The sequence below is a fragment of the Ctenopharyngodon idella genome, chromosome 22 (assembly GCF_019924925.1).
Source record: "Ctenopharyngodon idella isolate HZGC_01 chromosome 22, HZGC01, whole genome shotgun sequence".
Lineage (NCBI taxonomy): Eukaryota > Metazoa > Chordata > Actinopteri > Cypriniformes > Xenocyprididae > Ctenopharyngodon > Ctenopharyngodon idella.
This window is the reverse complement of record NC_067241.1, coordinates 18,823,067-18,840,866: the sequence shown is the minus strand read 5'-3', so window position 1 is coordinate 18,840,866 and position 17,800 is coordinate 18,823,067. Positions and strand designations below refer to the sequence as shown.

Here is a 17,800-nt window from a genome sequence, read left to right as displayed (position 1 = left end):
CTACTAAACCATCATTTAGCCTAATAACCTAGGCGTGATATAGAACATTCCGCGCATAAATCTTGCTGCAAAGCACCGGCAAAAGTAATGATTATGAATGTGTTGGGGGAAAAGAACACATTTTAAACTATTTAAAAAAAATTTAAACTATAGTGCTTTCTGAGTCAGTGTTGGCTGCAAATATGCAGTTGCCGACGCTGACAAAAAAAAAAAAAAAAAGCAAAAAAAATAAGAGATTGTGCGTACGCCTCCTAAATAAGCGCGCAAATTCTTTACACTAATTTACTTTTTGAACCATATAAAGATGCGTTTATTGACTTGTACAAACTCCTCTCTATATTTATGAGATCTTTGTCCTGTCTCCTACATTTGAAGACATATAACTGTGGGGATGTCCGAAACAGCAGCTTGGCATATTTGGCCATCGTTCGCAGAGAACGAAGGCTGGTTTGAGACTTTAAATAGCAAGTACATATATCGCCTTTTGTTGTCATATTGCTATTGACTGAAATTCCGAAATGCTTGTTCAGTGAACGCCTATTAAAAAATAAATAAATAAATAAAAAATCGAATAATAATGTAATAAAATATTAAAAATCAAGTGGGTGAGTTTTCTTCATATTTATTTTATGATTCATATAAAAAATAAAACGTTTTTGCACATATTTACAAGTAATTGCCCAGCTCCCCGTGTTACTTTTTTAAAGTAATGTGCCCAACACTGCTGACCCCGCTCTGTGATTTTACATGACCTACCACTTCGTGGCTGAGTTGCTGTTCATCTAAATGGACGCCTGATTCTTAGCAGGCTGGGAATTTATAAACCAGGGATGCCAACAATTTCCAATCTAATGATTTTGTATTTTGCTTTGTTTCTCAGTTATGTTGAGGTAGTTTAATGGGTGTCACCATCTGTGTGGGAAGATCTCTGCTTTGTGTAATATACTTACAAATGATGATGCTTCCAGTGACTCATATGGTGCATTGTAGTTAACATGACTGATTGCACACTGTATACAGTATAAGGAGACCAATAATGGTTGTTAAGCCTCCAGCGCAAATTTTCATTCCTTCCCATGTCTCTCTGTTTCTTCTAAGTCACATTGCCATGGCAACTAAACCCCAAGGGAAGAGAGTTAGGGACAACCACACAAAAGAAAAGCTGTCAAAGAGACACGTTATGGGCATCGGCTGACATATGCATGCACACACACGTCTGAAAGTTCACTTTACTCAGTGAGCTTGTTATCACTCACATCAAAGTCATGCTCAAGCCAATCACTGTCATGTTCAGTGCAAGAGATTGACTGACTGCGAAAATGCCGAGCACCATCAAATGAGTGAAGGGCTAGTGTCAGCAGAGCCTGCATTTGTTTACAGGTGGAAATCTTTTTCTTTTTCTTTTTTTGTTCTTTATTTCTCTCAGTATCAAAATCATCAATTATTAATATACATCAGCGCACCATTGTGGAACATGGTACTCTCCAGTACTTTTTGTAAGTACTTCCTCCGTTCTTTTATGAGAAATACTATGGTATTTAACACATTTTTTGGCATGGAGCTGGAGATAATACTAGGGCTGGGTAAAAAACATTGATTTCTCGATTTTAACCGATTCTTATTTTTATGAACCGATATTGATTCATAAATCCCAAGAATCAATTACTCTAGTCTGTTTTCAGTTGAGGGATGAACAGAACATGTAGCGCGCTTCTTACCAATAAATCGCAATAATCTTTGTGCTTTGTTACTTTTGATATGAAGCAAAGTCTCAGATTTCAAATAACGTCCATCTTATTATGAGATTCAATAAATAAATACTGTTTTGGCGCTGCTTAATGTGACATGACAGATCGCTTGTAGCGCCAGAGAAGCGGCAGCGCACGCATCCTCTCCTCCGCTTTAATACCAGTTACAGCGCGAAATAAACATGAATGAACATCTGAAGGTATGTTAAAAGATACAGTACAACTTACCGAAATCCGTATCATGTCTCGTGTAATCGCTCAATCAGTGTTTCAACCGTGGAAAGACTTCAGTAAAACAGCTTGTAAACAATGTCACATAACGTCAGATTTACCTCAGAAAAACACATTCAGTGACCATAAACTCATTAGTCAGCTAGAAAAATGAACTCTAGAGAGCAGAGGGCTCCTTACAAAAAAGTACTGTGATCTACCAGTGGAATCTAATGGTAATACCTTGGCTACTTTGGTACTGAAATTTATGTCTGTGTTTAGCCAGTGTTTATGTTTGTGTGGCAAGCCAGGGTACTTCCAAGAATACCATAGTATTGCCATGGTACATTCCCAAAACACTATAATAGAACCATGGCAAGTGTTGCTTCTTTTCTTTCAGAAAGGAAGGAAGGAATACAGGTCTATCTATCTATCTATCTATCATAAATCATATTCAACTATCTACCATCTATTATCCATAGACAGATATAGGGATAGATATGATTCACGATAGATGTCTATATCTACTGTATATGCCTATCCATTGTATTCTTTGAGAGACCTAGGAGTACAATATAAATACCATGTTATGTGAATTTCATAAAGCCATCAACAATAGGACCATGGTAAATTTCAATGTACCATGGTTTTATCATACCATATTGGACCCTGGTACATTCTAAAGTATTTTATTGCAAGGTTTCTTCCTTTTTTCCTTTTTTTTTCCACAAAATGCCATGGTATCATATTATATTATATTACCTATATGTTTTTGGACATTTAAATACCATTTTTTTTAAACACGTACCATGATATTACCATGATCTTTTGAAGCACCAAGGTATACAATATAAATGATATCTGAATGTCAAAGTCATCAATCATCATTCGGTATATATTGAAGTACAATCATTGGAACTTAGTACCTCTTACCTGTAAGCGTTCTTTCTCCCCATGTTTGTTTTTCTAATCAAACCAGCATTGGGCCACATTTGGCACTTAAATCAGCAGTTTAAGCTGAAAACCACAGGAGCGACTTAACTAACAAAGCTGAAGCAGCACACGTTCTGTTCTAAAAATGAAAGCACATAATGTCCGCTTAAAAAACACTGTCCGTTATACGCATTTCATTTCCGCCCAAGGTCAGAAGTAACTGTATACAGACATGCATTTCTTAGTAAGTCGCTGGCTTGTTGCATAAGAGGATAACACGCTGGATTTCATAAACAAGCTATTATTCTCATGCTCGCTCTGAGCCTTAGCAAGGAGCATCTGTCCTTTTTTTGTATTCTGTGTACACGAAGTCAAGCTGCTGTTGGTCCAAGAGGTTAAAGAACTGTTTCTACTCCACCACAATTTGTTTGTTCACTTCAAGAAAATATGTCGACCAATGCTGTCCGTGGAGAACCCTCAAGGGAAACAACTTCAAGAGACTGCCAGCAGTGAGAGAAAGACCTTTGTGTTGAAAAACAATTCAATAATGCACCACTAAAATACACATCAACGGTGAATGAAAACACTCCTCTTTCCTTCAAGATAAACACCAGAAGCGTTTTGCTCATTCTGGCATTTGTAATGTTGTGAATCACAGCACAATTTAGAGCAGAGATTATGTTCAAAGAACAGCAGAATGTGGAATTCAGAAGAACGATGTCCTCCCTCTTTCTTTTTTTCTAAACAAGGCATGGAATGCACTCCTGCGTCTAATAACTTGTCCCCTCATTCTTCCCATCCTTACGCTGATGCAAACACAATGCTGCTCGAGCACCTCGGCGCAGAAAACAAGATGATATACTGTATATCTGTGGGGGTTCCAAGGGGTCAAGGTTTAGCTGGTAGGTGCTGTAACTACACCCTCCGATTAGCCAAATGACATTTACAGCTTCAAAAGATCTGAGGTCACATGAGCAAAGATGGCAGATTTCAAACCACACACTTCCAAGGATGCCAACTGAGCAGCGGCCTTTAAGATGAATGGGAATATTAACGGATGATTTTCTCCACATAGTATGAAACCTCCTTGGGGAGTTAGGAGACAGAAAGAGAGAGAGAGGGAAACGCTGAGGAAAAGAAAAGGTGAATACAGTCGAGGAGGTTATTGTATCCAGCTGTGGACAGAAGTTTAATTTAGCCTGGTTTAGGGGGAGAGAGACAAAGAGATGTGAGATTTGCCCCTGGAATGATCTTAATGCTCCACTTGATGTTCACATTCCTCACAGGCATATCATACAACTTTCTGCCCAATATTCGACTGAGGCTTTTTCTTCATTCTGCTGGAGGAGCTGCATGTGTGTAAGAGACTGAGTAAGAGATGGAAAGAGTGAGGGATGGAAAGAAAATATATCAGGGAGATTTACAGTGATAGAGAGGGAGAGCAAAGGAGGGAAGGAAGGAAAGAAAGACAGATAGAGAGAAAGAAGGGGGATGGGGTGCTGTGTTAAAAATATCTCCTACTACTAAGCGAGGAGCAGTCTCAAGTACCTCAGCTTGCTTTCGCTTTTGCTATTTTTGCAGCTTTTTCCATAATGCATGGAGGAATGAGACCTTACAAGTGGATGACAAAAAGGATGTCTGCAAAGTCAAAAAAGAACATCTATAAACTTCAGTGGTCTAGTGGGATTTGAACATCCTTCCATCCATCCATTTCTCTATCTATCATAAATCATATCCATCAATCCATTAATCCATAGTTAGATATGATGGATGGATGGATGGATGGACGGATGGATGGATATGATTTATGTATGGATGGATGGATGGACTTAATGTTTAAAATGACTGGATTTAATATTAGGTTGACTCTAAAGACCAGGGTTGCTGCCACAAAGGTTGCGGGTTTAGTGCTAAAGAGCTCATCCCATTGGGCTTTAATACTACTGCACCCTTGAGATTGGCACTTAAGCCCAGGTTGTTCAAAGCATACAGGCCGTGGTAAGTGGCCTTGCATAAAAAATGTCTGCTAAATAGCAGCTAATAACCTGTCCAATCAGACAACCCCTTGAACAGCCACTTATCAGCGTTCATGTGCAATGGGAGCAGATCAGTCTTTTTTTGCATGAGATAATTATTATTGCTCTGGTTGTGAAGCCCTCTCTCCCTCACTTGGTTGAGTAGCTGCCAAGCACTGAGTGCCAGCTCATTACGAGGCTGAGTCAAGATTGTTCAGAGACACTGGCCTCAGGTGGGCTCGTGGTGGCCTGGATGTGTGTGCTCGACAAATCCAGCAGGAACCTGGGAATACTGAGACCAAGAAAAAGCAAAGCAGTGTAGGGGCAGCTCAACTTGAAATGGACCTTAAGTTGGAAGCTGATGCTTCTGGATCTCAAAATGGCTGTATTATATCAAGTGCACAATACAAGACTGAAGCGTGTTTCCTTAAAGACTCACGGTTTCTGGTTTTCAGTCATGTGGATGCACAATTCATGCAACAAATTGCAGACGAAGACCATCAAATATAATCAATTCCTTCCCAGATTGTAGTTCCAATCTGGAAACTTGTTCTCACATACTCAGGTGGAAAAAAAAAGTACACTTTTATAATGTACTTAAAGTGCTCTATTTTCGCACACTAATTTTGTACTTAATATACTAAAAATTCACCTTTAGTACTCCTTAAGATAATCTTAAGAACATCTAAGTGTACTCAACTGTGCTATTTTTAAACACCATGAAATATGAAGTAAAAAGTGCTTTTAACATACTTTGTATTAAAAAATGTATTTAGTTTATGGGTTCAAGTGTACTACAAGTGGTAACTAAATACTTTTTTTAAATACAGAGATAGCATGTTAAAAGCACATTTTAGATCATATTTCACGGTGTCTCAAAACAGCACACTTAGATGTTCTTAAGATTATCTTAAGGAGTAGTAAAGAAGAATTTTTAGTATATGAAGTACAAAATTAGTACATTATAACCCTAACCCTAACCGTAACTTATAGCAGTTAATTGTTAACCATGGGGCTGGGTATTGACACAAATTTCAAAATTCGATTTGATTTTGATTTATGAGCTTGCAATTTGATTCAATTAAATTCGATTCAATTATCGATTATTTTGGATATATATCAGGAACAGTACATGGCAAATTTTCTCAAGATAAAAAAAAAAATCTCTCAACTAATGCTGTAAACTATACATGGAAATCAGTTGGTACTACATTACTATAAAAAGCTCCTCTCTAGAGTTCATTTTTCTAGCTGACTAACAAGTTCTGGTCACTAATGGTTTTTCTGAGGTAAATGTGACGTTATGTGACATTGCTTACAAGCTGTTATATTGACGTCTTTCACGGTTGAAACACTGATTGAGCTATTCCATGAGACAGGATACGGATTTCGGTAAGTTGTACTGTATCTTTCAACATACCTTCGGGTGTTCATTTATGTTTATTTCACGCTGTAACTGGTATTAAAGCGGAGGAGATTATCAGTTCATGTGCGTTTCGCGCTGCTGCCTCTCTTGAACTGAGGCGCTACAGCGATCTGTTACGCCACAATTAAACAGTGTCAAAACAGTTATTTTTTGAATTTCGTAAGAAAATGGACAGAATTTGAAATCTGAGACTTTGTTTCATATCAAAAGTAACAAAGCACAAAGCTTATTGCCATTTATTGGATGAAAGGAGTGCTACAATGTTCTATTCATTCATCAACTGAAAACAAACTAGACTAATTGATTCTTGGGATTTAAGAATCGATATCGGTTTGTAAAAATGAGAATCAATTAAAATCGAGAAATCGATTTTTTTTTTCCCAGGCCTAATATCCCATAATGATGCATTGTAATGACAGGTGTAAAATTGATGTACTCAACAGTTAGCTGCTAGAGAATACAGTACCCTATGTTTTCATCCACATATTTTTATGTGCATTTTGGAATTTCACATAAAAAAAGCTGGATGGAAATGTCAAGATGTGCATAAATTTTTAAAAAAACTTATGCTCTCATTTGAGGCAGATACATTTTATATCCAAAAAGAAATGTGCATAAACTATGATGGAAACACATTTACTGAGCCAATCCTTCGATGCACAACAAAAAAACTCTCTTTGCCTCAACAGTGGATGTTGACTGGACTAACCAGCAGACCAATTCTATTGCACAGCATGGTTTGATCACTCTGAAATGTCTGAACCAAAGTCTGTCATCAAAATGATTTGGATTAATTTTCTTCCAGAAGTGTCTCACATGATTGCATTCCTAAACACCAGGCAGCCGAACGTAAGATAGCATGACAGCATTATTGTGTTTTGTCTGTTCGCTCTGAGACACAAGTCCTTAATTATGTAGGAAAAAATAGCCACAGTGGCTTCACCAATTGCAGTAACTTACATTTTTATTGAAGATATTTTGCACCAATTTCCCAGACAGTGATGGTTTTGTTTGTTTTGTTTGTACATGGGATGCTTTATTCGCAAATGTTTAATGTGGCATTCCAATTTTATGCAAGTTAAATCCTCAACTTTGGATGGAAACATAGCTAGTGTCTGATTCACTCTTTTGTTTTCATTTACTCCTTTAAGTGGACCATCTTTGTGGAGTAACACAGGGAATAGTGAATGACAGAGGGTGATTTCAGATACAGCCAATATGTCAATAAACAATACGAAGGTAGGGTTTGCTCCCATTTTTCACAATGATTTGCACAGAACAGTGGAAAAAAACACAAGTTTCTGTCTTGTAGTTTGCGCTTGGGTTTAGAGACACAGATGTACTGTATATGTGTACACAAAAGAGTGATAGAGAAACAAACGATTCTCCACGCCTTTATCATGCCTCTCAAGCATCACCCCAGTCAGCTTTCAAAATTGGCTTGGGGTGAAAACAAAAAAGGAAACTTGCAGGTGAAAATGAAGGCATGGGGAAGCAGAAAGCGTGGAGCCATTGGTTTCAATATACGCCACGGCCAAAGAAAACAGAGGCTTGGAAAGCAGAACATTCTCTTGGCAGAGCACTGACGCTAAGGTCCTTCTTACTCGATTTGCTCCCTTCTTTCCTGCCACTGGAGCTCATCTGATATACTCACACACATTATGACTGCCTGAACTCTGGAAAAGTATATTTAAAAGCAAGATTACCTGTAGGTTTGCAACATACCACAGGAGGTGTTCAGGGCTTTGCAGTGGTAGAAATGCAATATAGCAACAGATGTTGTGACTTACTGCAGAGTGGTACTGTCTCCCTCTTAATCACTATCATGACGAGAAGCACATGCTCATACCCAGGCTTCATTAAATCGTCGTTCTTTACCAGCCATCTAAAGCAGATGGATTAAGAGGCTTTACAAGCCTCTGAAGATCATAGTTTGGTAATGTAAAGCTGTTTTTGGGACCGCCATTTTGTTTTCATGACATAGGCTGCATTTGCAGGATAATGCTGAGGATAAGGCTAGAGCTTCAAATATCTCCATCACAACAGACTTCCAGGGACAGCAGGGAGATAAAGTAACCATTAACAACTGAATGCACTGAAGAGAGCAAAAAACATTTCAAAATCCTTGCAGGTGCAGGCTTTCTAATAAAGTTAAATGGGTCATGACATAATCAAAATTTTGACACATAAGAGGATCTTTGAACATCCTACAAGTTTCATCGCTTGAAACATCCTCCTCAGTACAAAAATAACATTTATTTAATCAAGCTTCAAAAATGTCTCAGTTGGATATGAGAGGATTTGTGACGTCACACAGGCAAATACATTTACATACAGCTCTCTCTAGAGCAAGACATCGACCAATAGTTTTACATCAACGCACCATTGTCCCCACCCACTGGCATTCAGTTGCTTAATGGCTGACACCCATCTACACCAGAAGAACCACAGTTTAAAGCAAATAGAACCAGTATACAGATGCCCATTCAATTTCTGACACACTGACACTGCGCGTTTGAGTCTGCTGACAACATGACAAATGGAAGTGCATTAGCATTTGCTTTGGCGCATCATGTTTAAATAGCTCTTTTAGTCTCTGTACAGACTTCAGAAGGACCCAAGCATCAAGAAAATGTGGATGGTTTATTTTTAATAGCGTCCCAGATCGTGTCAGAAGATTATATGTTTGTTCGGAGCATTTGACTGCAGATTATTTGTGAATGAGGCGCAGTGTAATGGGGAGTTTGCAAAGAAACTTTTGGTGAAAGATGGAGCTGCCAACTCGCAAACCTTAAGTAAACAATTTCATTATGCCAATATTGTCTGTAAATTATGTTTTTATATGAATAATGTTTTCAAAACACCTAGAAAGGGGGGCACTGAAATTTTTTCCAATGCAATGATGTTGGCCAATCCTAACTGTGGCAGTTTATTGGCAAAGCCTTAAGGTTGAAGTAATCATTTTTGTGGATATATGGCTGGTTTTCTGTGTAAAAATACTTTATTAACATTATGAGTTAACCTCAAGAAACATTAAAGGGGACCTATTATGCAAAATTCACTTTTGCATGGTGTTTGGCTATAAATGTGTGTTGGCTGTGTGTGTACACAACCACCCTATAATGATAAAAATCCAAGCATTCCTTTTTTTTTAACCCCATAAATCATAAGCAGTGTCTCAAAACAAGCCGTATCCAGATCTCTGGCAATAAGACGTCACATTAGCCACAGGCCCCACCCACGAACGTTGACAGACACTGCCGTTTTAACATAGAACCGCCCTGAGCGAGTTCACAGCGAGTTTACGCAGTCCGCCATTTCTGCACTGATGAGAACGTCTCCCAAGCGTTTTAGGTGTTCTGTAGCTGGATGGATTAATCCACATAGCTCTTTCCATTTACTCCTGAAACCTGAGCCTCTGAAGACGAGGTGGATTCATTTTGTTTTCCCTCAACTCTACTGAAATTCGTTTATGTCAGCACAAATCATTTCACACCAGACTACTTTGTGAATGAATGCCAATACAAAGGGACAATACAAAACAGAGGTTGAGCTAAAAAGCTGTTACTCAAGGATAGATCAGTTCGTGATCCAGCTTACAGTCTCCAGAGTGATACTGGATACGGCAGTAATGAAGGTGAGAGCACTTTATTACAGTTCATCGGAGTTGATTTACGGATATAAAGTATTATTAAGCACCACCCGAAAAGGCATAAGGTCTTTATATATTTGTTTACTGTTAGTTGTAACGAGTGTTTCTGTGTACTTCGCTGTGTATCTTGATGATAATGCAAGGAAGAGAGAGAGAGTTTATGGATAATATTTTAATGCACACTTGCACTGTGTTTTATTAAGCTCTTACAGAGATTTTCTAGACTGAAAACAGACGCTTCATATTTTGTGTGAAGTACAATAAACGTTATAAAACTCATCGGTAAACAGGCTTGTACTAATCTAGTGGATAAAAACAAAATAAGTTATAACCGTAATTGAACTAAACTATACCTTTTCTATCTCCATGCAGCATATATTCGCAGTTTCTGACATTATAGTGCGTCCTGACTGACTCCTGACACCGGAGAACGAGCTCTTGAAGCTCCGCCCTCTTAGGCCGAGTGCAGCAGCTCATTTGCATTTAAAGGGCACACACTGAAATGCCATGTTTTTGCTCAACCCCAAAGAGTGGCAATTTTAACATGGTGTAAAATTATCTGTGGGGTATTTTGAGCTAAAGCTTCACATACACACTCTGGGGACATCAGAGACTTATTTTACATCTTGTAAAAGGGGGCATAATAGGTCCCCTTTAAAATACAAATAAAAAAAAAAATCAATGTCATGACCCCTTTAAGCGAATTTACTAAATTGTCAGGAAAAAAAAAGTCTTGTTGACTAAATAATCCACTTTAACCAGAAAATATCCACGCAGGACTTGCAATTTCTAGTGACTCGCATGCTAAAACAAGCCAGACGGTGCATGTTAATAAACAACATGACCATGCTAATCAGTGGGCACAATTCCTATATCTTTTCCATAGGGCATCAGAAATGGCTTTCAGCCTGTACACCATGTTCTTCTCAATGAACACTGCTGCAAAAATCTACAACAAGCTCCTTTGTCCAGCTCATTTTAGGCAAAGACATGTTTTTTCCTGAGGTAAAAACTTAGCTTCCTGTTCCTGTCAGAGCCAAGCAAGTTTCAGAAAAGATAACACAAACTCGTAGCTCGGCTCAGAAACATTTCTTGAGTTATGCCTCTTCAGACTGTTTGCTTCCATCCTTTACTTCCTCCCTCTCTATTTTTCTATCCTTTTTGCTCTTTTTTTCTAAATCATAAAATTATTGTCTTTCTAGCTGCAAGTTCAGTGTGATGCTAGTGGCAATCACTTTGAAATGTGCTGTCTCCGCTGTAAGCTCTGCTGATGCTTGATTTTATAAAAAAAAAATCAATGCATGGTGCCATTACGTCCAAGATTTCTGTTCTAAGTTTATTGATTCTCTAAGTGGGTCTATGAATGATACATACACACACATGCAGACAACCTATTTAGAAACCCAGTGTTTTCATTCAGATACCAGTGGGGAACTGTTTCAGCTACATAGTCATGGTCACCTTAATAGTGTCTGAGCAGATGATTGTCATGCGTCTCGAAACTTGGTGCTCATTAGGAAGGAGAGAAGAGACGTCATATGGTGGATTCCTGCTGGGCTTGTAAATAATAGCCATCTACAGCTGCAGTGTGGAAAAGAAACAGCTTTCACTGCTGTGCAATTACCAGAATGATGGTTTGGCTAAAAAAGCAATGTGATTGCATTCTGCTGGTCATTGAAGAGATGGCTACACCACTGGGGAGCTGATGGAAGTGGTTGAGTTTTTGTAATACTGACGCATATAAATTACAAATGCATGACTTGAGCATAATGATAAAATGGGTGAAAAATGCCATACACTTACATTGAATCAAGACATATATAAAGACCAGGATGTCATTTCTGACTTCTATCTTGGAATTTCCATCTTGGCAAGTATTCAGGTAAACACAGTCAGTTTTAGAACATAAATAGCTGAAAACGCATGTTGTGTAACAGCATACTGGATCCCTGAATAAGCTCTTAAAGTGACAGCAGCCTAATATTCCTTCTGCTGTCTGTCATGTTAATCAAAGAACAAATACAAAGAAAAAACCACTCAGTGCTCTTGATTGAAAAACCTTTGTAACTTTAATTTTAGCATTAATCTGTATTTAACTTTTACATTGAAGACTATCCAGTGTTAGTTTACATTTGATTACTTTAATATCTGTAGCATTTCTTAGTGAATACTACTGTTAGACCCACCTGTCTTATTTTATTAATGACTTTTTATTTGTCTTTTTTTTAGTTCAAAGTATAAAATAAAGCCTCCCTGTGCTGTGTGTAAACATAATTATCAAAAAATTATTAGATAATAACAAATGATCTGTATGATTGTATATATATATGGCAATTTTCCCCTATGGTTTTAAAAATGGTATCAAGTATCGATATTTTTCAAGGTCAAATCGTATCAAAGTTGGAAATTGCCAGTATCGTGACAACACTAGTTCCTGGAAGAGCAAGTTCTGAACTTTTCCATCCATTACACCTTCACAGACAGGAAAAACCTTTGGAGAACAACTGATTTGTGAAGATGATTATCTCTGCACAATCTAGATTGTTTTTCCTATAAACATCAAAACAAAAAGGGTGTATGCAAGTGTTTGCATTGCACTCTCGGTATGTGTCTGCGTGTTTCAGACACAAAAGGGATGTGCATGACACCAGGCCAATAGCTCTTCCCGCACATGCGATCACTTCTGCCCCTTTAACCATGCAGAAAACAGCACGTCGACAGCCCTCCTGCTCTGTGAGCATTCAGGTTGTGTACTTTATTCCCAGGGCTGAATAAACATTTAGCCCTCATCCGAGCGTGATTAAACACTCTTACATAAACCAGTCATTTATACTCCCTTCTATCATAGAGAATAGAGCTTAGGTGTCAGAAAGAGGCATATAATCTTCAAGGCAGGACAGTCAGGCTTGAAAAGTGAAAGAGAGGGAGATGGTGGGAGGAAGTCACATATGGGTTTAAGCGTCTCCATCTGCCTACAGCTTTCTCCTAATGTGATTTATATTTAAGGAGGAGAGCCTATGCTAATGCCAAACATTAAAATTACATTTGCTGACTTAGAGCTGCACTTGAAATCGACTACACGTAACCACAGGGTACCGTCACTTCGAGGCGGTCATCATTGCTAGTGAAAGGAAGTGCACTGTGCCATTTTCCACTTAAGAGGCGTTTTATTTACTCTCCATGGATGCTTAAAGGTGCACTCAGTAATTTTTGTTTGGCCGATACAGCAGTTTCCTAGTATCATGCAAAAGCAATAATTATCTACATTGTAGAAATGCATTATTCACAGTCAGCTATGATTAATTTATTCTGGGAGTGAAAATAGAGGGGGTTCTGAGATCAAATTAAAAGTATTAATCAGGTCATGTGATCTAAACACGATGGCCCACATGATGCCACCCACTCTATGTAAAATAAAACTTATTAGGCTCACAAGGTTTGGCACGACTTCAGAATTGTGCATGCGCTGAGCATTGTACACTAAAAAATAAATTCATGAATTGTTACCACATTTTTTCTTTTATCAACTCAACTTCAATAATTAATGTGGTTCAGATCACATAATATTTTGAGTTTCTGTTGATTAAACCAATCGTCTTTATTGTATAAACTCAAATTTTTAATTTCAATTAAATTTTAAGGCAACCAGGAAACTTACTTTTTTAAGTTAAACCAACAACTTTTTTTTACAGTGTAGCTAATCACACACGTTTGTTGAAAGTGTGAACGCAATGGTCAATCAGAGGCGTTTAAGTTAGTCAGAATCCACTCAATAGTTTGTTTCATTGTAACCAATGAAGTGTAAACACAATGCAAAAAAGAGATTCATTGAGCAATATAGACATTTTTTTATTATAACGGGAGCTTCCAGTCAGTAAACTTAATATTAGCATCATTGATTATAAAGGGAACGCTTTTTGCTCGGTTTCTATATTCAACTTCGCTCACTTTCTGTACATAACCTATTCATAATTTAAAAGTTATATATATCAAAGAAAAATTTAATTTCTTAAGCTGCTACACACTGCAAAGTTTCGGCAGGGACAGCCATATTAAAATGCAGGACTGAATCTGAAATTGCAATGTTTGTAATAACCATACGGGACAACAAAAAAAAAACGATAAGTCAAAATAGATCTGTGTATTAAGTCTTGAAGTACAGTAAGTGCAATAGACCTGCCACCTGTACTGTTACTGTGTTTCTTTTTCATTTTATTATTTTAAACCTTTCATTTGATCTTCTTAAATGCAATGTTTACTTAACTGAACAATATCTGAAGGCTTGATGTTAATGTTTTATTTGCGTAAAATTATTTTACTGGTATTGGTAACAATCACTGAAATTTTGGTCTTGTAACAACATTATTTCAGAATGATGTTGTAGATTATCTAAAGTGAAGGTAGAAAGAACATACCCTGGCTCAGAGGAAGAATATCCATTACATAAGCACTGGAGATTAAACTAGAAGCATCTGAACTATGCCAGAGCCCCGCAGAGTCGAAACGATGATAAAAGAGCACACGAAGAAAGCTTTAAAGCAGTGTATTTTACATAAATTATACAAAACAGATGGGATATAGCACAAAAAAGTTGTGTGGATGTAATTGCAAGACATTTTGCTTTGGAGCTACCATTTAACATGCAATATTTTACTCAAAATGTAAAATATTTTACTCAAAAGTTAATGGGATCCAAAACAACATTAAACCCACCTGACTTTCATTGTACAGATAAAAAAAAAGAAGGGTTTGAAATGACATGAAGGTAAGTAAATGAAGATGAATTTTAATTTTATTGATCAACTATCACAATAGAAACCTCAGCTGGTGGCTGACAATCTTGAGAGACAAACAAAAAAGATAGGAAAAAGCGTATTAGTCAGTGTTAAATAGGGGAAGGAATGTTTCTGTGCAGCCACCAGAGTTTCATCCACCCACGTGCTCCTCCAAAAACCCCCCTTAACACATGGCACCCTGTCGCACACGCAAACACACTGCATCTAATGCATGACATACACATGCACATGCACACACGCCGTTCTTGCCACCCGATAATCGTGTGCACGCCTTTGAGAGGGGGAGTGAGATGAAAAGTGTGAGGGGAAGCCGTAACCAGGAGAAGTGACAGACATCTGTTGCTCCAGCTGAGCGCGAGCACCAATAGAAAAAGAGGCACGGACGAATCCCCCTGACACGCATGCAATACATTCACACTCAGAGAGTAGAGATAAGAAAAAGGTGGGTGAGCATCTGCCAGTGCAGATTTGGAAGGCAAGACCCAATGGAAGAAGATCGTAAACCAAATAAGAAAATCAGAACAGGAAAACTCCAGGAATAACATGAAAATTTTAGCATTCAGCAAAGCACACCCGACCAAGAAGTTGCAAACTCAAAGCTTAGTAGTAGTAGTTTTCTTATCCTTCATCTCTTTGTAATCAAGTCAACTGTGACAAAGTTAAAGCCACTGACCTCTGACCCGGGCATAACAGCAGCCGCACTTTGCCAGGACTTTCCGAAACAAGTGGTGGCAGGCGCAGCCCCGATGGTGGTGGCCCCCCTTCATGGTCTACCCCAGTCACTGACCACAAGATTAGCAGGCATGGGCATGGCACATCACACGCGTTCACGCCGGGGATATCCCTGTAGCGGTAATTCCAAAGAGGTGTGAAGGAAAACCTCAAAACAAATCCCAAGAGGAGGAAAAAGTCCAGCTAGTCTGCTAGGGAATCATATACCGTCCGGATATCCAGTCTCAGGTTGTCACTGCACAAGCAAGAAGACGAGTCAACAGCAGGCAAAAGCACAGCTCAGTCTCCCTGTTTTTCCTCCCTCCTGCTCTCACTGTCCGCTCAAATGACAGACTGTAAGACTGCCAGAGAGAGAGAGAGAGAGAGAGAGAGGAGGGGGGTGAGGGGGTGGAGTTAGCAGCTTGACTTGCTGGCTATTCCAGGATACAGCTCCCACTCCCCCTTTTATCCCCTTCATCATGCGCTTACTCTTCTCATAATTTTCTCTCCGCTCTCCAGTCTATTCAACCATCTGTCTTGGACTTTTTTAGCACATAACAATTTTAGAAGGTCTCAGATGGCTGGTCCAAATTCGAGCCCCTCATGAGTCAGATCCAAGATAAACAAGATGGAAAATAAAAATCTGCTTGTGAGCTCAATTGCATGTGGTAATTATTTCAAGAGTACCAGACTAAAAGGGTGTCTAACAACTAGCAACTAGTGTTCACAGACCTGCTGGGACGAGGTACGGGTGTGTTGTGTTTACTGTACACATGGTTACAGAACACATGGACAAAGGGATGATTTGATTAAAAGCTCTGAAAGTTACAGGCCTGGGAAGACGCACAAGAGTTGGCTGTGCTGAATCCAGAATATCGCATTTCAACTGGTAATGTTTATTTGTTTTGATCACATGTGTCTGTGTTCATACTTCACAGAGGCTGGAGGCTAGATGGCGAATGTGTGTTTTTGTGCTTGTCACCTCTGATTGGATGTTCTGTTGCAGCGCTGGTGATTTACAATGACATTTCAACACAACCAATGTGGGATTGTTATTGAGGTAAAGCTGACATGAGGGCTTTGCCCTCCAGATATAACAAGCAGTAAAAAAAAAACGTTTTAAACCCCAGGTTTCAATTATTTTGTTATATATTATGTGATACATTTCACTATAATAGTACCAATAATAAATAGCTATGATAATTAGGACCGTTAGAATATTACGAGCTGTTTAGTGATACACAACCAAGCCTAAACTGCCTCAGTGTCTCAAACTTTTAGATTTTAGCATCTAAAAAAATGATGTATTTTATCTGTGTATTTTAGAAGAAAAAACAGAGGATGTGCATGGTGACATTTCCACAGATGGACAAGCAGTTATTAAAGGAATAGTTCATAATTTACTCACCCTCAAACCATCCTAGCTTCAGAATCAGAGTTATATTAAATAATATTCTGGCTCTTTCCAGCTTTATAACGGCATTGAATAGTGCCCAAGTTTTTGAAGCTCCAAAAAGCGCATCCATCCATAATAAAAGTAATCCATACGACTCAAGTGGGTTTTCTATAAAACGTCTCCTTTTAGACTTCTAATATGTGATCGGCTTTTTGTTTTGCTTTATCCTCTGTGCTTCCGTGTTTGTCAATTCTCGCCTAAGCTTATGCTACGCAAAACAAAAAGCCAATCACATATTAGAAGTCTAAAAGGACTGATTACCCATCCCACATCAGTCATCATGTCAGAGGTCACCCTTCCGCTGGAACTCTGATTGTGTTTGGCTGAAAAAAGAAAGTCATTGATGGCTTGAAGGTGAGTAAACTATGGGATAATTTATATTTTTGGGTGAACTATTCCTAAAGTTGATGCTGTACTACTTGTCCAATCAATAGCTATGTTTCCATCCAAGTTACAAACTTATGTTAATAGATAAAAAAAAATAACAACAAATCAGAATGTTTAAAGTGCAATTGCTGAAAAAATATGCAAAAATGGACAAAACCTGGTTGCCATTGATCTCATATGTTCATGTATAAAAGAAAAAAAAAAACTTCACAGGGTTTTCAGATGTGCAGTGTAAAATCTCTAAACCTGACTACCCAGGATTCATTACCAAAACAAGATGAAAGTAATAACGATGAAAAATATGGAACAAGATAACCCAGGGCTAAAGGGATTGTCTGTTAAGCAGAAGAAATAAAGTTGATGACAGTTTTCATTTTTCAGTAAACTATCCCTTTAACAGTTTCAAGTGTGAAAAACCCTATAAAAAGATGAGGCTTGTGTAAGAAAAGTGTGTGTCGGAATGTGA

At 38.2% G+C, this 17,800-nt stretch overlaps 1 protein-coding gene across 3 annotated transcripts in view; it reads right to left on the bottom strand.

Moving 5' to 3' along the window:
* Positions 1–17,800, bottom strand: part of arhgef25a (Rho guanine nucleotide exchange factor (GEF) 25a) — an 85,673-nt gene that overhangs the window by 48,885 nt on the left and 18,988 nt on the right. Inside the window, exon 1 of one of the 3 annotated variants that reach the window (XM_051880438.1) lies at positions 15,454–15,852. The exons of the other annotated variants lie outside the window; for them this stretch is intronic. Within the exon in view, the coding sequence (XP_051736398.1) occupies positions 15,454–15,547 (94 nt within the window). The 5' untranslated portion in view covers positions 15,548–15,852. Of the gene's footprint in view, positions 1–15,453; positions 15,853–17,800 lie in introns of those variants that run through there. 3 annotated transcript variants of the gene reach the window in all.